Source organism: Neophocaena asiaeorientalis, unplaced genomic scaffold (genome assembly GCF_003031525.2).
Source record: "Neophocaena asiaeorientalis asiaeorientalis breed wild unplaced genomic scaffold, Neophocaena_asiaeorientalis_V1.1 scaffold204, whole genome shotgun sequence".
Taxonomy (NCBI): domain Eukaryota; kingdom Metazoa; phylum Chordata; class Mammalia; order Artiodactyla; family Phocoenidae; genus Neophocaena; species Neophocaena asiaeorientalis.
In genome coordinates this window covers 951,709-977,065 of record NW_020173922.1, presented here as the reverse complement: position 1 = coordinate 977,065, position 25,357 = coordinate 951,709, and the positions used below count along the sequence as shown (strand labels likewise).

At 49.6% G+C, this 25,357-nt stretch overlaps 1 protein-coding gene across 4 annotated transcripts in view; it reads left to right on the top strand.

Annotated features, from left to right (window-relative positions):
* The first annotated feature begins 3,688 nt into the window (after positions 1-3,688).
* MACROH2A1 (macroH2A.1 histone) overlaps positions 3,689-25,357 on the top strand; it is a 70,418-nt gene continuing 48,749 nt past the window's right edge. For 2 of the 4 annotated variants that reach the window (XM_024752203.1, XM_024752204.1), the window contains exons 1-3: positions 3,689-3,903; positions 24,539-24,645; positions 25,108-25,305. In XM_024752203.1, the coding sequence (XP_024607971.1) occupies positions 3,732-3,903; positions 24,539-24,645; positions 25,108-25,305 (477 nt within the window). In that variant the 5' untranslated portion in view covers positions 3,689-3,731. The remainder of the gene's footprint in view (positions 3,904-24,538; positions 24,646-25,107; positions 25,306-25,357) is intronic. The other 2 variants (XM_024752205.1, XM_024752202.1) reach the window with 1 other exon arrangement.

Sequence of the window (25,357 nt, the reverse complement as noted above, 5' to 3'; positions counted from 1 at the left end):
AATCATCCCGCAGAGAAGCACCAGCCAGTCATGGAAGCCACTTTGGACTTTTCACAAGTGAGAAGTAAGCTGGGGGCGCTTATTTGTTACAGCAGCTAACCTAGGACGCATAGGCTTTCAGTGGTGGGGCTGTGACTTGAATCAGGTCAGTCTGACTTTGGAATTCGAGTTATTAACCACAGTGCTCAACAGCCACTTCTGTCACAGCCACTCTCTCCCCCCACGTTGGTGCCTGGCCATAGCTGCCCGCATCCCATAGACCCCTGAAGAGCAGGACGGACCCAGCATGTTCGTTCATTGGTTGATCTGGAGATTGCACATCGGTTTCCAAATGATGTTTTAAAAACCACCACAGGTTACTGGATGTCATGAGGCTGCATGGCTCAGTCAGAATCCTTTCAGAGCTGTGGCTGCAGCTTGGGGATTTATAGTTAGAAGTGCAGGAAGCACATGAGGAGGGGTGAGGAACAGAATCCCTTCAGGACAGGCCCCTTGGGGAGGGGATGAAAACTCGGGCTGCTCTATCAGAGAGGAGCCTGACTCCAAATAAGACGTGAAGATGTTCTTCTATCAGCAGAGTGGCAGTGATGTTTAAGATCTTTCCTGGGACCTGGGGAGCTACAGATGAGTTGACTACAGCACCTGGCATGGAGTAGCTCCAGGTTGAGTCGAGTTGGGGAGGCAGGCACACAGATATGTGCCAGGGTATGTTCTGTGGGAACACAGAGCAGTGAGCAATTCCATGGTCAGGACCGAGGAGAGGGGTTGTGTGAGCATCAGTTCAGCAGGTTGGCAAGAGGACAAAGGGTGTTTCAGGCAGGGGAAGCAGCATGTATAAAAACATTCTGGACACAGCTTCACAGGTCAGGAATTCAGGGGCAGCCTGGGACATCAGCCTGGGCACGGGTGGCAGGAAGCAGTGCTGCAGAAGTAGTTGAAGGATGCTGTTTGTGGCTGGCTCAGGGTGATGGGGAACCAGCAAAGTGGGCAGAGATCCTCTGGTGTCCATGGAGAGAAGCTGGTGCTGGGGAGAACAGGTGAGAAATAGTGGGAGCTGAACCAAGGCAGGGAGGGCGAAGAGAAGGGAAGAGGCTTGAGAAGTTAGGGCAGCCTCCGTTGAACTTCACTAATGACTGGGAGCTGTGGTGGTGGGCAGAGAAACAGGGACAGGGTGACTCCCGCCTGGCAGCTTGATGCATGGTTTTGCCACCGTTGGGGCTGAGAAACCCAGAGGAGTTCACCTGCCTGTGGGACTTAACAAGTGGGCCCTGCCGCAGGCAGTTAGAACGGAGCTCTGGGGCTCAGCAACCAGGTGTGCACCGGGTTAGGGACCCGGGAGTCACCAGCATGTCGACTAAGACTCTTGACTCAAGTCAGAGGGAAACCCCAGGAGCATTACTTTTGAAGAATAAGCGTGTCTAGGACCCATCAGGTCCCTCAATGGTAGTGGCTCCTCTCTGGGACAGGACATTGTCCCATTCCCACAAAGGCAGCCCCAAACATACCCAGACAGGTCCGCCTGTAGACAGAGCTGGAGTCTGTGCTCCAATAAGAACAGGCTTCTCCTTCTGGAAGGGGGAAGCATTCAGATGTCAAAGCTCTTAGGCCAAAGGAATGGGGTTGGTCTGTGAAACACATTTGCATTAAAGCAGAAGACTGCTAGGAGCCCAGTTACAGCTTTTCCCTGCAAACACACATGCACACACGTGTACACATACCATTTCCTGCTCAGAGTGAGCATGGGCACCTGTTTGCAGGGAATGTTTTAAAATAGAGCTCATTACAGAAGAAATGGAGCCAACCAATTGTTTCAGAAAAACCAGACCCTTCTGGGACTCTCTTTAGCACTCAGTGAACAGTTAAGACTTGGTGCTCCCCTTGACAGGGTGAAATACAGGGTTCTCATCACAGAGGCCTTGAGCCCCCTTAATTCTGGTGAGCCAGTCAGCACAGCTGCCCCAGAGTGTCCAGGAATTCTGCTCTCTGCTGTTTTGGCCATCTCTCTGTTAGGCATGTGATCTGAGATGATCTTGGGGGTCACACTGATGTTAGGTATAGACCATGCATATCTTGAATGTAGGGTCGGGTGTCAGAGTAACAAGGACTCCTAACTTTGTGGCTTCCATGGTCATAGAGACATGGACTGTGGCAGCTGGAGGGGCCCACACACCGTGGAGCCTGACCTCAGTTTCCGAGAAGATGAGAGACCTGCCCATTTTACTCAGTGGTCTGAGCATCAGTGACTTCGAGGGAAGGCATGTCTGACGCCCCAGAACAGGCTTAGGGCTCTGCATAGCCCCTCTCCCAGCACCCTGCACTGGCCTTTCACAGTTACCATTTGAATGATTGTCGGGTTATTTGTTGTTGCTCTTCCCCGCCAGCTCTGGGAGAACAGGAACCACATCTGTCTCATGCGCTGCTGTCTCCATTCCCCAGCATAATTCCTGAAGTGAATGCATGAGCGACTTGAATGCTCTCAGTGAACATTTGTGACCTTACTGTGTGGTGCTACACTAGGTATACAGTTGGGGGCAGCCCTCTGAGACCTTGCAGTGTGATGGGAGAGACGGCGGGTTGGGGCGGGGGCGTGTGCACGTCAGTGCTGTGGTGTGAAGCACGTAGGAGCCCAGAGGATGGAGCACTCAGGGAGGGGTTGACAGAGGGCAGAAAAGAAGCATGAAGGGTAAAGGAGGTCCTGGCTAACAGGCACAGCCACGGTGGAGGAGGGCATTTGGGGACACTGCCTGTGTTTGCGTTTAGACCTAAGGAAGCACAGGTAAAACTAGATGGGTGTGCCAGGCCTAGATTTCTAGGGCGTTTCGTGACAGTCCAAGGGTCCTGATTTTATCTTGGGAATTGTGGCAGCAGGGAAAGCTTTAAGACCTGGGCCGTGACGTATTCAGATTTGTGTGTACGGAGATAGCCCAGCCAGTGGAGGGCAGGTAGATCGTTTGTGATCGTTTGGTTAGGATAGTGGTGACCTGGATCCAGGCACAGTCGGGGTGGAAAAGAGAGGACTCCACAGTAGGTGTTGAAGTGGGGGGATCCTTCGGACTGAGGGGCATTTTGGATGGGGGGGTGGGGTCCAAGGAAGGAAGAACTCTCCTCCCTCTTCTCTAAGGACAGGCCTGTGCTCAGAGGGCCTCTTAACTCCAACCTGACTGCCCACTGAGCTCCTGTGAGCTGTTCTTGCCTCTCACAGATAAAGGACCTTAAGGTAGGGGTACTGCTTTCATCAGAGAACCTAGGTATATGCCTTACATCTTCATTCTAGGGGCAGGTGACATAGTTTTCTTTTCTTTTATGAAGGCTTCAGCAAATTTATCAGCCCTGGTCTCAAGTGTATGAAAATACAATTATTAAACAAGCGTATAGATTGTAGCCAAGAAATCCCATTGTCTTTTACATCATGTGGCGTAAAGGCGAGGCACTTAAGAGCAGTCATTGTCAGAGTAACATTTATATGGAAGTGGCCGATAAAATTGATGTCATGGTATAAAACGTGAAAAGCGAAGCTGTTCTCTTTTCCAGGGCTGAAGCACACCGGCAGAATGCAGAAACTGGGCTTGTGGGGCTCAGCGGCTGCAGGCAGTGGCATCTGCTGGCACAACCCATTTCTTCCAGGGGCCAGAGGCATGGGGAAAGGGGAGATGCCCTGTCCCCAGTAATCCTGACCCATGTGTCTCTTGCCTCCACAGTGTGTTTACTGATCCATCTCCAGGGCCACCGCCATGTCCAGCCGGGGTGGGAAGAAGAAGTCCACCAAGACCTCCCGGTCCGCCAAGGCAGGAGTCATCTTCCCTGTGGGCCGGATGCTGCGGTACATCAAGAAAGGCCACCCCAAGTACAGGATCGGAGTGGGCGCGCCTGTGTACATGGCCGCCGTCCTGGAGTACCTGACAGGTGAGTGTGCCCGAGTCACTGCAGACACCACAGCTTTCCAAGGATTGGTAGGAGGACCTTGTTCATTTCTTTTATTTTGAAATTTTTCAAACCTACAGAAAAGTTACGAGAACAGTACAGTGAACATTTTTACCTAGATTCGACAGTTGTTAACATGTTGTCCCACTTGCTTTATCTCCCTCCACCCTGTGTATATGTGAGTGTGTGTGTGTGTGTGTGCGTGCGTGTGTGCGTGTGTGCGCGCGCACTTGGACGTTTCTGGAGAGCCCAGTCCAGTTGTTTTGCAGAATGTCCTTTAATCTGGGTTGGCCTAAGGCTTGGATTTAGGTTCAATGTTTTGGTAGGAGAATTCCGTAAGGGATGTTAAGTCCTTCTCTGGCATCGTGTCAGAAGGCACCTGCTGTGGGTTTGTCCTGTCATTAGTGATCTTTGCTTTAGTCATTCGATCAAGGTGGTATCTGTGCATTTCTGCACATCCTGGATCACAATCTGTCACCCACTGGCTTTAGCATTCCTTGATGATCTTACCTGGATCTGTGCTATGACGGTTATATAACTATGACGGTTATAAAATAGTGATTTTTCTATTTCTGTTATTTTTCCTACATTTGTTAGTTGGCATTCTTCTGTTAAGAAAAGCTTTCCTTCTGCCCTTCCCTTCTTTTTATTTTTTGTTCTATCAGTGTTGGTTCACAGATTTTTAAAATTTAGTGTGTTATACACTATCGTGTCATTACTCGTTATGATGGTCACATTGTCTCAAATTTGATCTTCAAGCTGGTTTCTGTGTCCTTCTGCCCCCTCTCCATCCGTTTCTGTACGTTTCCTTGCTTTCCAACATAATGAGATAGTCTCATCTCCCCCTGACCTTCCCCTGCCCTAGTCTTGGAATCGGCCATCTCTTCAGGGGCGTCCTTGGTCCTTTTCCCAGATATAATGTTATTGGTGGCTCCATGGCAACTGTGGGAGGCCAGCTGGGCAGGGATACCACCCCCCATTTTTAGTAAGGAGAAAAACAACCTCTGGGCATAAAAAAATTTGCCTAGGGTCACATATAACCAGGAAGTACTTGAGAAGGGATGCACATCCCGCTCTCCTTTTGTAATACTTTTACCACTTTTTGCTTCCATATACCATCAGGGTAGGTGGCAGGCAGGGGCAGCTGTCTCCCTAGAGCCAGAAAGGAGAGACTCAACAAGACAAGGCGCCTCTTCCAAACGGAAGTGGTCAGGCAGTAGAAGAGCTGGGTCACTTCCTGCTATCCCAGGCCTCTCAATAAGACAACACCAAGGTTCCCCCCACAGAGAACACAGTCATGAGGGTTATAGAGTTTTTTTGTGTTCTGTTAAAAGAGTCTAGGCGTAAAAAGTAATTGGGGTTATAGTTGTGAGGCCTTTGCACATATTTGGAACTTGTCACATATTTGGACCCTCTGCTTGTCAGAGACTCGTAGGTGGCATGGTTGGTAGCATGAAGTAGGCCTGATTCTTCTCACTATGCGGATGAGGAAACAGAGGCCCAGAATTTATGTGTCACATCCAGGAGAACCATGTATAACACAGGCAGTCAGCCAGGGAGACCAGGGAAGACGTCACTAGATAGGACTCGGAGAACATTTTTAAGGTCTGGCCCGGCAGTTTACATGCTGTGTGACCCAGAGAGAGTCACTTAACCTCTCTGGACCCCAATTTCCTTACTGATCAAATGGAGACAGCAGTCCCTGCTTCACCAACTCCAGGCTGCTATGAGAGGGGCTTTGTTTGAGTATAATGGGAAAGCTGACATGATGTGCAAACCCAGCCAGCCGGTGTTTCCTGGTTCCCGAATGCTGTGATGCCCCCGGCACTGGAGTGACACTGGGGGTGTTCATAGACACGTTCGTTAGGTCAAATACAATAGCAGTTTCGTTTCTTCTGTCAAGCTTCCTCTTTTCAGTTAGCAGGGCGTTGGTGGGGGGATACCACTGCCCCATCATGTCTGAGGCAACTACTGTCCGCGCCGCACAGAAAATCTGTACGTCTTCCTTGTCTATGCCTGGCTGGCTCTGAAACTGAGTGCAGTGCTCATGAGGGCCAGGTCAGCCGGTCCGTTCTCATGGGAACGGACCTTGAGACCCTGCAGCCTCCCCACCAACTGTGCCTGTCTCTGGCTGTCATAGGTGCAGTAGTGGTCCCAAAGAGGGGTGGGACAGGGCAGCCCAGCCCTAGAGCTGGCCAAGTCGCTCAAGGGAAATCCTTACTCTGGCGTTAGCCATGTTAACCCCTGTATATTAAAGAGTAATATATATTTTTAAATTTTACCAAGTGCTTCCAGCAGAGCTGTTAGCTGAATCTGAGCCATTTCCTCTGCCTATACGCAGTGCTGAGTCATTATGTGACTGCTGCCCAGTGCCTGCGCCCGACTGGGTACCTGGTCTGTGTGGCGAGGCCTTGAGGGCGTCCTGAGCACTATACTCAATCACTGTTGGTGGTCACTTGTGTCTGGTTGCCTTATGGGACAGGAGCTGAGTTCTGGGGCCACATCCAGTGAAGCATTGCTCCATTCCGCCCATCAGGGCAGTGCTGCACACCCACCCTCACTGCTCTTAGGCGGTGATCTGCCCTGAGCCCCTCGGGCTGAGATGTGGGGGCACGTGGATATTGGGAAGTCCTGGGCATCTGCCTGCTCAGAACTTTGGTTTTGGTCCCTGAGAGAGAAGTAAAGGTGGGCCAGCTCGCTCTTGCTCTTTGCTCTTGTTTCACTGAAGACCCTTTCCCACCCATTCATACTTACTGAGCACCTGCTGTGAGCCTGACCATGCCAGGCTCTGTATGAGTGCACAGGAATGACTGGGGAGGAAACGGTCTCTGCTCTGTGGAGCTCTCACAGTCTAGTCTGGGAGACAGAACCAGCCAACCCAGATGGTTACTGACTGTGCTGAGTGCTGTGGAGGCTGTACACAGGACAGAGGGACCCAGGTGATGATGTGGCCCAGGAGGGCTTCGTTGAGGAGGAGACATCAGCTGAGACCTGGAGAAGGAGACGGTGCCAGCCAGCCCTGCGAGGGCTGGGAAAGGGGTTCTGCCACCCACTCACCTGCGCACAGTGCACCTACTGGGTGCCAGCCTCTTCCCAGAGCTGGGAGAAGCCAGGAGAGCAGCGCTCATGCAGCCTAGGGCCGAGTCAAGGATGTGGCCCAGACATCATGCTCCAACACAAGGCATCTGAAGGAAGTACCACCCATTCCGCAGGTCCTCATTGAGAGCTACGGTGTGTCCGGTGCTGATATAAGCCAGAACAAGACCTCCCCCCAGCCCAAAGAGCTTTGTCCAGAGGCAGGTACAGGCAAGAAAAGGGCAGTGATGATGTAGGACTGCATGTGCTGGGAGTAGGTTTCAGAAAACATTTCCTGGAGGATGCTTGTTAACCAGTTGACCAGAGCTGCCCTGCTTGTCCAGTTGTCACCTGAAGGGCCCTATGGAGGGATTGTTTTCTTCTCTTACAGGTGGCCTACACAATTGCAGGCATGGTGATGGGGTGTCACACAATGCTCTTTTGAAATGGCTGGGCCAGGCCTCCTCCTGTGAGAAGGCCCCGGTGGAGAGATGAGGAGGGGTCTGGATGCTCAGGAGTTGCTGAGCTAGCTGCAGAGCCCACCTAGGAACAGGTAGCTCTGGAGCAAGGAGCTGACATCTCCTTGGTGGCCAGCCAGGGGCACCACTTGGGGTGCCACGATGTTCAGTAGAATCGGGTAGAGGCAGCAGAGCCAGGTGGTTAAGAGCGTGGACCTTGGTGTCAGAGCTGCCATTTCTTCGCTGTGGTCTTAGACAGGTCACTCACATCCCCAAGCTGCAGTTTTATTATCTGTGAAATGGGGGTTACAGTCACTGTGTCATAGAGTTACTATGAGGTGGAAATGAGTGGATGCACGTGAAGTGCTTTTCTGTGCCTGCACAGTGTAGGTGCCCCAATGCCAACTGGTAGCGTAAAAGCAGAGGGAGGGGTCCCCAGTAATCCTGCTCTGGCTGCTGAGGTAACTGAGGGTTGCCCACTTCCTTTAGGGATGGCGATGGGGGCTGTCACTGCCCACTCATGCGTGGTGTCCTTTCATCAGGCACCTGTAGAACATCTTGGCTGTTTCAGGCCTACTTGCTCTGGTTTATTTCAAGCTGCCATTTGACCCCTCCTCAAGCCTGAATCACCCTCAACACCAAGGTGCCCTGTTACAAACCAAACTCTTCTGTCTGGTATTGAAGGCCACTTCTGTCCTGAGCTCCTGGCACACTCATGAAAACCTTGAAGGGTTTTCTGGTTAGCTAGGAGCTGAGCATGCCCAGCCCTGGGCCTGTCTTAGGCCAGAGCTGAGGCCAGATCAACATTAGAGCATCTGGACAGGCAGCAGCCCAGCAGGCCAGGGGCCATCAGAGCCCAGATAGATGATCTCCTGTGGAGAGCATGTCTTCGGGGGTGAGGGAGCATGCCCACTCATGGAGTACTTCGTGGGTAAGTACTCCTCCTTAGGGTCTGTTCAAGGCTGGGGTGGATGTGGGAGGAGGATGTGGCCTTGCGTCTTGCTGTGAAACTTGAAGCTGGCATCTGTTTCTCCTCTTGGGTGCAGAGCCCAATCATCTGCCAAACTTAAAAGGAAAAGGCAACATCTGGAACAAGCTTGAGTCTGGCAACCAGACAGCTCCTTCTGCACACCTCTATGTGCCTGGCAGCCCTTCTGACTCTTCCCAGAGCTCCTCCTGAGGAATGTGATGCTGTTTGCTGGTCTTCTCAGTGCCCCAGGGCAGTCCATTCTCAACTCTTTGGCCCTTGGCCTTCCAGCGTAGGTGATGATAGTAGCCCCACCTCTTGGGGTTGCTTTGAAGATTGATATTGCATCTTATGAATTTAGCCAGCATTCCTACCAAACACTCAATAAATGATGGATAAAAATAAGTATTATCAGGGGGAAACTGAGGTAGTTTCTTTGAGGCATCATCTTTGTCCCCATATTACTGTGGTACTTTTTTCTTAAATGATATTTAAAGGGAACTTGAATTAGTTCAGCTCAGAGAGCCTCTTTGGAGTTTCTTCGCTCTGCTCAGTACAGCACTGCTCTGTGCTGGAAGGTATAGGAGACATGAAATAAGGAACACGTGACATGGCTTTTGCCCTAGTGGAACTTCCATTGATGTTGGGGACACACAAGCCCACAGACCAGTAGGGGAATAGGGCAGGTCTAAGGGACAAGTTAGAAGCACTGGAGTCCTGCAGTGGGGGTAGCAGGGGGAATGAGAAGTGTGTGGAAGAGCAAAAAGCAACCATGCTATGATTCGATGGATGCAAAGCACTCTGGGTCAGCATTGCTCGGACTGTGTTCAGCAGAACTGAGGTGTTTGGTGAAATTTAAGAGGTAGTCCACCAAAACATAAGGCTCTATGGGTGAAATTAGGAGATGGCTAGATTCACACTCCCTCTTTTGAGATGGATATGTGAATACCTTTGTTGAGTTCCTGAGTAAAGGAACTGGTTTTAGTTTGGGTACCACCGAGAAACCGCTCTCTTTACTGCAGGACTTTTCAGAGCCTTTAATATACTGGTGTCCCATGAATCCCCAAGGGAGGGAACTGTGATATGTAGTGGTTCCCAGACTTTTATCAGAAAGCCTTTCAAGGAACACCTGTAAACACCTTGCACCATACCGTGTGAGGACACTTATGGGTTAGGCCCATGAGAAATGGTCCATGAGAAATGAAGAGTGCCAACTGAAGAAACAAAGCTGAAGGCCACCATGAAGGATGCATTTTGGTCTGGCTCATGACATTGAGGCGCAGAGCTTGGCTAATAGATAAGGAGACCTAGGTCTGCCTCCTGCATACAGGGCCCAACACATTAGAAGGTGCTTCAGCATTCACACAGGGAGGCTATGACTTGGGAAAGCTGTGCAGTTATTCTGCTAAGCTGAGCCACTCATGCATTGACCACTCTCCAGGGCTGTGCCAGTCACTAATATGCCAGACAAAAGTCCCTGCCCATGGGACTTACCCTGGAGGGAAGTGCCTTTGGAGGCACTCACCCAACGCCTGATGACATCTTTTTCTTTTTCTGGTCCAGAAACCCTGTTACATAGCCTGATCACACAGCTTATTGTGCCAACCTGCCTCCTAGGATGTAAGCCTGTTTGCAAAAATCAAATCTGTTCTCAGAGGATTTCTCCACAGTAAGGAGGGTGGGAAGCCCTGCTTCTCAAGACTGAATGTTGACACTTTGTAATAAGTGTAGACCCCCCCCCCCCCCGCTCCCCCAGGGGACCACCATGAGAGTTCTGCTGATTTGGATACCCCAGCTCTGGTCTGTTTAAATACCTACTGTTGTAGTATTATATTTCCACCTCTTATAGGATAAGGCCGTGGCTAGAATTATTTTTTCTGTCTTTTTTGGCTCTAATCTACAAAATGATGAAGATATCCAGACTTGCATATTCTTAACCCCCTACTCCTTTTCCATTTCCCCATGCCCTGTCCCTCACCATGCCCTGTGTCTCAGACCTCGGTCTTCCCTCTCCTGTTTCTCGTCAGTGACCAGGACCTCCACACTCTTCTAGCAGGCACCTGGCATCGCTCACAGCAGGCACTCCAGTCTGAAACTGTCTGCGGGTACTTCGCTAACCATGGGGAAGTTTACAGGGCCAGCTCCTGACCTGGGGAACGAACAGGGTTCACCCAGGTCACCCTTACGGCTGCTTTACAGACTGGATGAGTCCTAGCCCTTGTGCCTGACTGCATCCTGTAGTAAAACCCCGGGGAAGAGGGATGGTTGTTAAAAATACACCTTGCTGTCTGGTTTTGGCTAGTAAAGTGATCATCCTCATCCCAAATTTCAGCTTGTTTGATTTCTAATCTATAACTCAGGTCAGATGTTGCATATCCCTTTGGTGTTAGTCATTGTCTGCGCTCCATCCCTGCCCCCATCTCTTGTAAGTATAGTAGGGAGAGGCCTCCTCTGTCAGCAGTGTGTCCTGTTACACAGATACTCATTTCAACAAACATCCATCCACTTAGCATTTCTGGCCTGGGAAAGAAAGGATCCGATAAGCTTGGAAGATTACGGTAGGCGGAGCCTGCAGTTGTCTCTGTCACTTACCTGGCCTCTTTACCACTTTTCTATCCGGAACAGCCAACTGTGTCCTGTACTCACACAGCTAAAAATAGGGCAGGGAGAAGAGGACAGGCTGGCTCCGTGATGCTCCGAGGCTCTCTGAATTCCTATGTCTCTTGCTTATTTGCATGACCACCCTACCTTAGACTTACACTTCAGGCCAGGACCCAGCTAACTCTTGCCAGTGACTTCGTGCTTCCCTGGGGCTCCCAGAACCCCACAGCACTCACTGTTCTGCAAAGCCCTTCAGCAGCTGAAAGGGAGGACTAGATTTTAATGAGCCAGAGGGTTGCTGCGACTAGAAAAAAATTGGAAACACAGAAGTTGAAACTCCAGTGTTCTGGCAGCCTATATTTAAATGTATGTTCCCTTTTCCAGTTATGTGAGTAATTTATGTTTGAAAATTTAAGAAGGGAAAACTCACTCATAATCCCACTGCCCAGAGGTAGCCGCTGGCACTGAATGCCTTTTGTGTGTATGTGTACATGCATGAAAGGGAGTTAGATTTTAGTCTATTTGTTTTCATTAATATCTGCTGTTGATGATCACTGTACATGATCATACGAAGCAAATCATGAAGTCATTAAGGGAGAGCTACATTGTCAGTCCTCCTCAGTCTCCCAGGAGGAATAGATGATTCCGTGGTGGATGAACATTCAAGGGGCGCTGGAAAAAAGCAGCTTTTTAGCACAGTGTTCCCTTGACATTTCCCTGATGACTTGTTGTCAGATGGCCAGCCTGTTAGCAGACCCAGGTGAGTCAGACCTCGGGGCTGAGGCCAGACATAGAAACCACTGAGGGGTGGAGTTTCCCCATTGCTTCACTTCCCCATCCAAGGTGTGGAGGCGGCAGCACGGCTTGAGGACGTGCTTCTCCCAGGGCCACTTGAATCTGCTGCAGAGCTCAAAAACTGAACTTTCATCTGGTCCTTCATTCAGTTCTTCTAAAGAGGCCATGAGGTTGTCCAGGAGAGTGTTAAGTGTGGCCTGGGCCCCCTTCACAAAACAGTGGCCCCATGTCCCCTGTACTCCGAGCCCCGGGGGTTGGACCACATCACTTGGATCAGAGAAAGGAAAGGTCTCATTGCTTTCTTTTGCAAATATTTTCTCCTGCTCTGTGACTTCATATTCTCTCAACACTGTATTTCAAAGAGCAGATTTTTTTTTTATTTTCAAAAAGTTTCAATTTTTTTCACGTATTGTGCCGTTGATGTTGTATCTAAAAAGTCATCACCAAACCTTGAAGTCATCTAAATTTCCTCCTGTGTTATCTTCTAGGAGTTTTATAGTTTTGTATTTTACATTTAGGTCTCTGATCCATTTTGTGTTAATTTTTGCAGAGGGTGTTAGGTCTTTGTCTAGATTCAGTTTTTTGCATGTGGATGTCTAGTTGTTCCAGCACCATTTGTTGTAAACCTCTCTGCTTTCTTGAAGATAAGCCATGTTGCCTAGGAAACCTCAGTGGTCAAGGATTCTCATTGTTGCTTCATGATTCCCCTTTGAAGGACTATATGCAGCTTTCATTTCTGTCATTGGGGTCAGCATATGCATAGCTGAGTTCCCACCAGAAGTTCTGTTTTCGCTTGGGCCAATGGGAAGGCATGAAGCACTACAAAACTGATTCTGGATTTAGGCAAGGAAAAATGTGTGACCCAGACTGTGCATGCCTCTTTCATTCAGACCTTCCATCTGGGCTCACTTTATACATCCTTTAGAATTTCATTTAGTGAGGTCTTCTGGTCGTAAGCTTTCTCAGGCTCTGATTTTGAACATGTCTTTATCTCATCCATAAAGTTTTTAGCTGTTGTTTCTTCAGTGTCTCTATTCTAGTCTCTTTCTCCTTATGGAACACAAATTAAACATTCATTAGTGTTTTATCTAAGTTCCATATCTGTTCATCTCATTTGTATTTTTCATTTCTGTCTCTCTAGATTACTTTCTGGATAATTACTTCTGGTCTATCTTGTAGAACTATCTCCCAGTTTACTAATTCTCTCTTCAGCTGTGTCTTATCTGCTATTTAATTCAGTCACTGAACTTTTAATCTCAGTTGATATTTTTTACTCTGGAAGTTGTTTGGTTCTTTTGTGAATCTGCTTGGTCATTCTTTATAATATCTTGTTTTCTCTTCATTTTCAAATTTTTCTTTAAATATATATTATACACAGTTCTCATATATTTTTCTGAATAATTATCTTTTCCCCAGCTTTATTAAGGAATAACTGACAAATATAATTGTATATATTTAAAGTGTACAATGCAATGCCTTAACATAAATGAAATGATTACCCAGTTTATCTGAAGTCTTTATGAGTCTGTTTTTGCTGGATTTTCAGTCATTGTTCAGAAAGCCTACCTCTCTCCAAGGCTGCAGAGGAATTCCCTCATGCTCTTGCTTAGTATTTTTATGGTTTAATTTTTTACATTTTTACTTTGACCCATTTGGAATTTATCCTGATATATAGCGTGGGAGAGGGCTCAACTTAATTTTGTTCCAGGTGGTTACCCATCTGTCTCAACACAATTAATTGGATATTCCGTCTTTTCCCTGGTGATCTGAGATGCTGCTTTTACCATACATGAAATTTCTAGATATAATTAGGGCTACTTCTCGACTTCCTTTTCTGTTTCATTGGTATGTTTATCTAGTTATATACTTTATAATATCTTTCTCATATCTGGTAGGTCTTTCCTGTCTTTTTATTTTTACACAAAGTAATTGTTTCCTTTAATAAGTAATACATACCAATGACAAAATTCATGTTCCCAAAGGACATACAGTGAGACATGCATTTCTCTCCCTATTCTTTCACACACCCAGTTCTCCTCTCAAGAGACAATCAGTGTTACCAGTTTCTTATATATGTTGTATATGTTTCTAAATATACTCTTCTCCCTTTTCATTTCAAAATAAATATAGTAAATGTAATGGGTGCATGTGATATGCAGAGACTGACATTTATATTTGAGCCAAAATCTGAGGGTGGTTGATCTGCCTCTAACCTGCCCCAACATCGCTGGTCCCCTCAGCCAACCTTGAGTCCTGATTTGAGACTGAGAGGGACGGCCTGCCTGGATCCTGGGCCATCCTGGGGCTGCTTTCCCCCGGGATGACAGCTTTGTAGTTCACACGGCCTGCCATGGATCCTGAGTATTTGTTCTCATCCATAAAACCAGGACAGTGCCTTGGAGAACATCCCTGCACTTCCATCCTGCATCACCGCCTGAATGCTGCAGTGCTTGTTCACTGGTTTAGTAATTCATCTGTAATGACCTATTTGTGAAAGAGTTACCAAGCTCTGACCAGGTACAAGGTGCTGAGCTGGGTGCTGGGGGTCCGAAAAATCACTGTTGATTTCAGCAGATTTGTACTGAGTGTCTGTGATGGGTCAGACATCCCTAAGGACATATTAGTGACCCCCAAGGCTGGGACTATGCCTTCCCTACCCCCTCCCTCATCACTGTGCGCTCAGCTGCTCAGCACATAGGTTTTTGTTGAAGGGTAAGAAGACTAGTTAGAGGAAGGATGAATTTCTGGAGGGGGGAGTGTAGGTAATGTCAGATGTTGCCAGGAAATTGGTAAGGATGAGAGTTGAACTAGACCCCTGGGTTTTTTTAATGATGCATAATTAGGATTAACACCAGGGCGTCCTGGACCAGACCTGCCTGAGGAGAGGCAGGTGGCAGGGCAACTGTTGGTGGCAAATAGGAAGGCACTGGGAGTGTTTCAAGAGTTGATCTCTCACTCCTGCCAGAAAAGGAGGTCTCCAGCTGCACCTCGAATAACAGAGGAAGCCAGGAGCTGCCCACCTGATTAAAATAGCAGCATCCCAGGAGAGGTGCTTGAGGTCCCCCTGGGTCCCCTGTGGATGACTATCAAGAATGGCTTTAAAAGAACTACTTACTTAGAGGAGGAGGAGGAAGTAGGTAAGAATTCTACAAATATCTCTTCTCTCAATATCTTCCTGTTAAAATATCAGCAACTAATAAAATATATTTATAGCCCTCTTACCTTCTTTCCCTGCCTGAGGGCTTCTCTGTTTAGTCAACCCAGAATAAAATACCATGACAGCAAAAAGCCACTTCTCAGAACTATAAATAAGTCCTAGCAAGGAGACAAACCCAAAGGATACTAACCACAGTCAGCCTCTCTCTCTCTCCCTCTTCCCACCACCCCCTCCAGTTCTGGTTGCCAAGAGGATGACACACACACACTCCTTGGATTTGCCAGGCTGCTCAGCCAGCCTACAGCTCTGACCCTGCCTCCACCTTCCCTCCCTCCCGCTCTCTTCCTTTATCTTCCACCCCACCTTCTTCCTTTTTAGACAAGTGCCCTCCATCTAGTGACCAGAAAACGTGTTCCCTGGTACTTCAAGAGGCCTGTGGGGTCTACAGGGGGACATGTGTCGGTCTACAGGGGGACATGTGTCGAATGGCCTTGATAGAAGACATTTACATATGTCCTCCGTATAGAAGGAGGCTCCTTCTCTGCCAGAGCCCACATTTCTTGCCTGCAGAACTGTGAGGACCATGTGGAAATCCAGGGCCTCTGGAAAAGGCTAATCTATCGGCTTCCTTTGCCGTCGATAGCCTGATGGATGCTTCCTGTGGTAATGGGTAACTGAGGTAGTCTTTGGTTAACATTTCTCTGTTGTCTCTGTAAATCTGGATATTGACCGCTGCAACTCAATATCTGCTGTTCATTCAGAAAATGAAGGTCTTTAACTCCAGTAGCATTGTTTTCTTTGCTCTCCCACCTCTGCCCCAGGCCCTGGCAGTTTCCCTGACAGATTAAAATCGTGGCTTGTCAAAATGTGAGTTTTGGGGCACAGAGGGCAGTGCTTTGCATGCAGGCAAAGGCAGGACGGTTTAGATAATAAAACGCCTGTCATACATTGAGCATTTACTATGTGCAAGGCATTGGCTAAGTGCTTTACATCTGGTAACTCACTGAATCCTCAAACCACCTATTTTGCTTAGGAGGAAATTGAGGCTCGAGGAGTTTAAATAACTTCTCCAAGGTCACTCAGCACAATAACTCATCTCTAGAAGAGCATTTCTGTAGGCTCTCAATGGAGCTGAAATCTTAGCAGTGAAAAGGGGAGCCCTGGGGCTTGGGATTACTCAGTGCACTTTGCATCTCCTCTGCCTTTAGTGGACATCTCAGGAGGATGGGATATGCCCAGGCCTCCATGGCTGGCTCCTGTCCTCCCCAGAGCAGCAGCCTGGCCGAGGAGGCAGATGTGGACTCACCAGAGGAACGGGCCCTGCGCAGTCACAGGTGATTGCCAAAGGGCACGTGGTGTGGGTGTGTCAGGCGGAAGACAGCCCTGTGGCCTGCTGTGGGCAAACAGGACAGGGGTCCTGCGGGATGGACCTGGAAGGACGAGTAGTCCCTGACAGGAAGGAGGTGCATGAGCACAAGAGGGGTGATGGCCATTGGAGGGACGTGTGCTGGGCTATAGGGAAGGGGCAGTCTGGTCAGTGTGGGAGGTGCTGCCTGTAGCTGGACCCAGAGGTCCTGGGGAAGAAGCACCAGACGGCCGCCCTGAGCAGAGTGGAGAGCAGTGCCCAGTCGGGTGTGGGGAGGCTGTAGCACTCAGCAGCGCTGAGGGTGGACTGAAGGGCCAAAGGGTTTTGCCCGATGTCCCTTCATTGTCCTCTTAGTGAAGGGGAGGTGGAATCCTGGGCAACAGAGCTTAGGCAAATCCTTAGACAAGTGGCCCTCAGCATTGGGAATTCGTTTAGGCAGACAGGGCTGGGCTAGTAAAGGTGACCCCAGGAGCGGCAGCCCCTTTCGGGGCCTCCCCTACTATGACACACTCATATCGCTCTAAAAACAGTCAGTTATGGAAGAACCTAAAAAGTCTTCATGTGGTCAGATCTTTTTTTCCAGAAGCAGGATTAAGCAGGCTGGGACAGATGTCAAGGCAGGAGGGTGCTTACGACATACAGTTGCCAAGGCCAGTGGGGTGGCATATAGCATAGTTGCCATTTCTCATTTATGCTGTGTTTTCAATTTACTTTTTACATTTTGAAAAGATAAATTGTGCACAAGATAAACTCAGCGCCAAAAGGGTAGAAAAAGATGTCTCCCTCGGGTCTGGTCGCCGGTTCCACTCCCAGGAGGCAAAGCTGTGCCACATGTCCAGGAACACGTGTCAGCGCGGGCGACAGGCATGGCCTCTGCCCCCCACAGGATGGCAGCCTACAAAAGCCCTGCTCTGCTCCTTGTTTCCCCTTTAAAAGTCCGTCTGGGAAATGGCACCATGTCAGGGCTCTTCAAATGAGTTTCCTCTTTACATTACACTCTTCAAATCATTTCATGTCAGCAGACATCTCTTGATTGTTCACCCCTTCCTGAGATGAATTAAGAACAAATGGCTGTGATTTTCCATATCAAAACAAACATACATATTAACCATTTCCTTGTAAATTAATTTCGAGTCCTTGAAAGCAGTGAGCGGTGGGGAGAGGGCCCTGCCCCGCTGTCAGCCAGACCCTGGGTCAGAGCAGGTTCCTCTGGCCTTCCCTAGCCACCTCGTCCTTCCGCCTTCCTTCTGGGGTCTTGCCTTGTGCTGTCTCAGCAGCTGGCTTTGGTCCTGCCCTTGCCACGCTACCCCTGCTGAGTCAGGCAAAAGCCCCAGACCCCATCCTCAGGCAGAGGATGCCTGTGGGGCCACCCTGGGTGCTGCGTAATATCAAGGCAAGTCTGGCGCACCGAGGTTAAGCGGGTTCAAGTGCATTTTTCAAACATATGTAAACTGTTAAGTGTAACAGCAAAGGGTAAACTATCAGGGGAGGAAACGCCAGGTTTTCCATATTGCTTCTCTCCTCCTCCTCTTGGCTCTCAACGTACATCCCATCTATCCACCTAGACAGCCAGCCAGCCAGCCAGTTATTTTGATAGAGGAAACTGAGGAAAAGAAAGTCTAGTTTCCTTCCCATAGAAATCAAGCCTGTTATACTCTGTTTTAAAAGATAAAGTGTGTGGCCGTAGCATCAGCATTTGGAGCTTACGTTTACCAAGTGTTCTAAGCATGTTGTTTGGTAACTCATTAATCCTCACAAGCCTAGAGGTGACCTCAATTATCATCCCCTTTTATAGAATGAGAAACTGAGGCACAGGTGTGTCTTGGCAACTCTTACAGCTAAAGGGCAGGAGCTGTGATTCACACCCAGGCTGTTTGACAGCACGCCCCCGGCTTCAGCGTGGTGCTGTTCGGGGCTACTGCCTCCACTGAAGACAGACCTAGGAGGTGAGCTTACACAGAATCGCTAGAGACTCGGGGAAGGAAGAGCAAGGCTTTTCTGATGCACCAAGCTGGGTTGGCAGTTTAAATGAAGGTAATATTTGCCAAGAATCATAATCTCTTTTTTGTTAATCTGAATAATGCAAAATTACTAATTTTTTATTTTGAAATACCAAAAACAATTAGCTTACTTCAGAAACTCTCACATTAAGCTGTGTTTCTTTCTTACTGGGAGACTGTGGGATAGGTGGGAGACTGGACCAGATGCTGCCTCCTGGGCCCTTGGCTCATGGGCCCTGAGGAGGGGATCTGTCATGTGGGCTTAACAGCAGCAGTGGACAAGTTTGTATGAGACTCGGAACATCTGCAGAAAAGCAACAGAATGGTTCATTCTTACAAAATACCTTGTTTTCTGCACAGAACATACCACCTTCAATTACTGCTGTAGGTTTTATTTTCTCTGTGGAACCCCTGTTTCCTCGGAGGCCCCTGGGACAGGCAGACTAGAGAGCTTTGCTCTGGCCCACAGGCAAGACCCTGGTGCTCCAAGCTGACGGCTCAGCGGGCTTCAACCCCTGCCACTCATCTCCCGAAAAGGTGGGATGTGGGCCGGTGGATTCTGGGCTGCCGAGGGAATTGGAAACTGTGGTGCAGTCAGGACGCAGGAAACGCTTAGCAGTCGCTCTCCGATTGGGGTTGATTGGGTTAAGGTCTTCCAGAATGGCGTAAAACAGTTCTGAACTCAATGAACTGCCGATGGCAGCCTGATGAATGGAAGGAAATACGATAAACAGATTCCTTGTCGTGCTGTCGGCTTTGTAGCAGATACCTGTTTTCTCCTTGGGATTACGTGAACATTTGCTTTCCTTTGATTTCTGGTTCTTTTCAGTATTGCTTTTGTGAGAGGAGACGCTTCAAGCAGTTCTGTAGAAGCCCCCGACTCTTCCCTTTGCAAGGTCCGTGTTTAGCCTTTGGTGCAGCCTCCACACATCACCTGTTAGCTGTTAGGAGTCTAACTCTGCCAACCATGACTTCAGCTCCCTGAAGGGAGATAGAATGCTTCAGTACAACAGATAGGGCTCAGTTCAGGCATTTGGGGGAAAAAAAAAAAAAAAGACTCTAAGCCTTTGGTCTCTTGGTGAACTTGGAAAGTAGACCTATCAGAGGTATTCATGTTCAGACAGCTGGGCTGTAGCTGAGAAGGCTGCCAAATAATGCTGTTACTCAAGGTTGTGGGAATTTCGTCAAGTGGCCTTAAAACAATCGCATTCCACGCGGCTGGGGAATGGTGGGCCCGGGGGTGCCTCTGCCGTGCCTGCTGCTCTGAGGAGAGAATAAGGTCATGTCGCTGGGCCAGGCCGCTGCATATGATGGAGCCAGCGACTCACCGCTCGCCAGGGACCGGCCCTGGCCAGGAGTCGGAGCCAGAGACACTCCGGTGTTCTGCCAATTAGATCTTAAACAAAAAGATGTTAAAACAGGAAACTTACCTCACAAGGTGGCCGGTGTAGCTCATCATTAAACCTGTCCCCTTTGCAGTGTTTATAACCGGGGAACCTCACCGCACTGAGGGTCCTCCCCAGAGTGACCCCACGTGCTCTGAGCCCCACACCAGTCCCAGTGCTGGCCGGCGGTATCAAAATTAGACTGTCACTGGTCAGGAAGACTTGGCTTGAGGGGTGGAGGACCTGGTCAGGGGTTTGTTTCTTCTCCCCGTTACTGCTCTTTGCCAGGTTCCTCCCATGGTTTCTTGTTTTTTGTTTTTTTTTTTTTTTTTGCAGTACATGGGCCTCTCACTGTTGTGGCCTCTCCCGTTGCGGAGCACAGGCTCCGGACGCACAGGCTCAGCGGCCATGGCTCACTGGCCCAGCTGCTCCGCGGCATGTGGGATCTTCCCGGACCGGGGCACGAACCCGTGTTCCCTGCATCGGCAGGCGGACTCTCAACCACTGCGCCACCAGGGAAGCCCCCATGGTTTCTTAACGGGTTCCATTTGTTTGGGTTACAACCTCAGGGCTGTGGCTCCTGAACCTCCTTCCGTGGCAGGATCCAAGCATGGAGCTCTGGAAGCCGTGGAGAAAAGAATTTGCGTCTGTAGATGTGCTGCTTTCCTGGTTCTCTTTCTCAGAATCCCTTTTTCCTTAAAACAGCCAGAGGCAAAAAAAATTTAGAGATGCACAAAGCCTTCCACAATGCAAGATTAATCATGTGCAAGAAACCCTCCCTGGTAGGGAGGCACGGACTGCATTCAAGTCGAGGCAGAGCTGAAGCTGGCTCCGGCCTAGCCCAGGAGGCGGCCCCCTTGCTAGTGGGGGTGAGGGGCCCATCCCCGCGGGCAGTGGGTATAGTGGCAGGAGCCCAGGCACAGCCCTGAGCCTAGGGCTTCCATGAATTTGCCCTTGCTATCATTTGCAAAGCCGAGGATCACTTGCTAGGAAGGAAACTTAATCAGGAAATCACCTTTGGTGGCGTGTGCCGTGCCCCAGTTCCTCGGCACTCACCACCCTCTCTCCTGCCCTCCCACAGACGTGCCCTGGAGAGCAGATGGGAACTGATCCATCTCGTTGAGTTGCTGGCAGTTGGCACCTCTCCTCTCCCACTGCAGCAGGCAGCCCTCTCTCAGCCAGGAAAGCCCTTCATGACTGCCGTTTCTAACACTGGACTGAGGACGAAGGGGGGTTGGGATTACTGAACACTTGGCAAGGGGCGAGTTCGTGCTCTGGGTTCCTACTTTTGTGCACAGCAGGAGTGCGTCCTCCATCTTTCTGGGCTGTTGTCAACTTCCCCAGCCCTCTGCCTGGGGCGGAGCGGGGAACACACTTCTCATAAAAGGTGTGTCTCTGAGGTGCTCCCTCTTGTGTGTCTCTTGACCGAAGCCGTTGCGGTGGTAACTATCCAACTGGAAAACATGCAGGAGTAAACGGAAGATAAAGCTCTTTCACAACCAGCCAAGATGGGAATCTCTGCCCCTCTTTGTTTCCCCACTTGACGCAGCTCCCTCCCTCCCCACAGGGCCGAGGGTCCTCTCTTTGAAGATAGGGAGTGGGAGGGCCAGTTATCTTGGTCTTCTGCAGATCACAGGTGAGCTGGGGTTTTGCAGAAAGGAAGGAGTCCTGGATTTTCTAGCTCCTTGGTGAAGAAGTCAGAGGAATGACAGGAAGGACACCCCAGCCCAGCTCTTTCTGAGGAGTTAGAACACTCCTCACCCCACTCCACACACCTCTCCAGCCCCTCCGTGTCCACCTTGTTATTACTCCCAGGTGGATCCAGTCTGGCTTCCCTGAGTCCAGGCTGAATTAGCAGTAAGTGAGCACAGTCCTTGACATTTCCCATGTGGAGAAACTCAAACTATTTGCGATTGCAGACACAATGTGAGAGTGGCAGCGGAGGGGGAGCTAGTGGTAGTCCAGGGGAGTTCTTAGAGAACTGATCGTCCTGTTTCTCAGCTGTGGGTGCTCCTTAGAGCTCAGTGCACTGTTTTACTTGCTTGTGTTACATACTGCCTGTCCCTCACCCAAATCAGGGGCCCAGACACACTTGGAGTTCTGGTGAGCCCTCTCCAGGTCTTTGCATTCACCATCTGCACCTTCCCCACACAAAAAATAAAGTAGTGATGCCAAAAATAAAAAGACCACTTGCCTCTTCCCCTCCAGCCTCCACCAGCGGCCACTGTGCCTTCTCTTGGGGAGAACCTGCACCCAATACTCTGGGCAGGAAGAGAAAACAGGCCACTTCCACTTTCCCGAGAAACCATAATTTCAAACGATCTTCTTGCCAAATGGATGGGCTTAGGACACTATTGTGGGTTTCTCTCTGTCTCTCTCTCTCCATCTCTTTCTCTCTCTCTTTTTAAATGAGGGCCAGGTAAAGCATTCTTAGCACATTATGGGGAGAAGGTTGTAATCCCCCAGCCTCCTCCTGTGTATTCTGGCTTTGTAGATACTGGTGGCCTCGCGTTTCCTGTGGCCTCAAAGTGGAGGAAGGCTGGGGAGGTGAGGGGGTGGTGGAGGCCAGGAAGCCAGCCAAGTGGGCTACAGCTCAGCGGTGCCAGCTGCCCTCTCCAGCCTTCCTGTCCCTTGGGCTGGCTGTGGCTGGCTCTCCTTCCTGTGCCCTTACTCCTAGGGTCAGGCTCCTGTTGCGTCAGGCTCCGGCCTCACTTCCTCACAGGTAGTGAGTTGGACAATAGCGTTGCAGATGTGCTGCCTCCTGCGTGAACGTGGGAGAATGCAGGCCAAGCTGGGCTCATTTCTGCACATGGGCATCAGGTCACTTAGGTATCCCAAGCACGCTTTCTTGCTTGGCCGTGACAGGGTCATCTCCTCTGGGCTTCGGGACACACAGTCACCATCAATTATAGGGAAGCTTCCATGAAATTGACAGGTGGGCCTGTACTCAGGCTGTATGGGAAACAGCCCTGTGGAGACTAGTGGATGAGGGTGGGAAGTGTACTGATTATCTCCCCTTCTTCCCCGGGCCTCACTCTAGTGACTTGTTCATGTGACGTTCAGGGTGAGGGACCCCTATGGCCTGGGAGCATCAAGCAGGCAGGGGCCTCAGTTGCCTCTGGTGTCCAAGTATCATCAGTGCAGTGATTGATTATTGAGTAAATGAATTCCTGCCTTGGATTTAGGCATTGAATCCGTGTGATCCAGGTGTGAGTATCCAAGCAGATTTTCAGCTTGACACACAGACTAGTTTTTGCATTGGGTTCAGCTGTTAGTACCCCTTAACAACAGAAACCATGTAATATTGTAAATTTTAAATACATGGTTTTAATGTAGCTAGAATTTTTTCCCTAGTTATTTTATAATGATTCTGCGTTTTCGCTTTGCTGGAGATATCTAGTGTTTGCAACATAACTTCGAATATTAGAAATCCTTTAGTACCAGGAAGAGGTCAGACTTGAGCTGAGCCTAGAAGGGAGTGCTAGGTGGATATGACAGGCAGGGCTGTGGCGTGGACAGAATTGCAGAAGTGAGGGTGTAAGATACATTTTGGGAGAGTCTGCATTTCTCATCAAGAAAATGAGGCGAAAGTGATGAGGTTGACACTTACAAAGAGAACTGGGCCACCAAGGAGAAAAAAAATCTCTTGCCAAAGGGTACTTCTAATTTTCCCCATCTTTGGTGCTGTGGAAGAACCTGTTTTCTTGTCTGGCAAACCCCGCCCCACAGGACTGGTCAATAAACTCTAACTTAGCACCAACTCTAAGTCAGGCTCATATCCTTCTCGGTTTTTTATTTTGTGGAAAAAGTCAAATATACAGAAAGCTGAGAGAGGAACTCTCCGACGTCTTGCTCTCTTACATCACTCCTGGATTTAACAGGTGTTAGTATTTCACCACATTTGTTTTCCTCTGTAGACTTTTTCAGGATTATCTGAGTAAATTGCAGGCACCAAGGCCCTTCACCCCTTAATACTTCAGCATGTATCTCCTAAGGACAAGATACTCCCTTCAGAGTGGTAATACCATTATCACACCCAAGAAAACCAGTAATTCCTTTGTGTCTAATATCTGGTCTACATTCAAATCTCCTCAGTTGTCTCCAGAATGACTATTATAGCTTTTTTTGCAATGAGGATCCCATCAAGGATTGACACTATATGTAATTGGCTGTTGTGGCTGTGTAGCCTCTTTTAATCTACTACACTCCACCTTTTTTGTTTTATGTTTTTATGACGTTGACTTTGTAAAGGGTCCAGTCATATCCTTCTAGTTTTGAATCTGAGTGTACAGGCGTTCAACATTGGTTCCATTAACAGAAATTTACTAAGTAATATGCCACCACCCCCTGAAGTCCTGTAAACCCATGTATGACCCGTTGCTCAAGATGCACAGTTCAGTCTCGGCCACACTGCTGGCTCCACGGGGTTGTTGCTGGTGATGTCTGGAGCGCTGACTGTGGGCAGCCCTGTTCTGGGAAAGGGCTTCAAATCTCAGCTCTACCACTTCTCACTGAGGGCCTTCAGCTGGTGGTCCTTTCTCCTCTCTAAGCTTCAGGGTCTTCATGTCCACAACAAAGGGGTTGGACCAGGGGTCTTCCTAGTCTCACTCAGCTTTGCCTCTCAACACCTCTGTGACTTGGCTCCAGGTGTTGCCAGGCAGACCGCCTGCAGCTTCGTAGCTCGGGGTAGCTGCTTCGGGAAGCCAACTGCCTGCTCCCATTCCTGGCACCAAGAACAGGGGATCCGGGAGGGTGCACACGGTTCTCTGATGCTTTAACGTGACCACATGCCCTTCCCCTCTGCTCCCCACAGCGGAGATTCTGGAGCTGGCTGGCAATGCAGCAAGAGACAACAAGAAGGGCCGGGTCACGCCGCGGCACATCCTGCTGGCCGTGGCCAACGATGAAGAGCTGAATCAGGTAAGGGGCTCTCCTTTCCCTCCCCCACCCAGACACACCAGCAGGCAGTCTTGCTGCCCAAGAGTTGTCTGTCCAGAGGGAGGGTGCTGTTTGGCTGGCTATCAAGGGTGTGGACTGCATTTTGGACTAGTAGCAGCTTCCCCATCCCCCTCCACCCCATGGCAGTTTTTCCCCAAGATTTTATTGGTTTGGGGGAGGGGAATGAAACAAGGTATTTGGCTCTCCTTGGAAGAAAGATGGTTCTTTCTTCCACCCGAGTGGAAACTCCACCCGAGTGAGGGACTCTGAAGACTTGCTCCCCGTGTTGTGAGCCAGGGTCCTGTCAGCCTCCTTGTAGATGCCATGGAGGAGGGAGCTCTACCAACCAAAAGCAAGAGCATGGGGTGGGGGCAGGGCTGAGTTCTTGAAGGTCACGGACGTGCTGGTCTGACTCACCATCCACTACTTTGGTTTTCCTGCAAGCTGCTAAAAGGAGTCACCATCGCCAGCGGGGGAGTGTTACCAAACATCCATCCGGAGTTGCTAGCGAAGAAACGAGGATCCAAAGGGAAGTTGGAAGCCATCATCACACCACCCCCAGCCAAAAAGGCCAAGTCTCCGTCCCAGAAGAAGCCCGTGTCTAAGAAAGCAGGGGGCAAGAAAGGGGCCCGGAAATCCAAGGTGCGTAGGTGATTTGGCAGGGACGTGTGGAGGGTGGGGCTGGGCGGGTGCC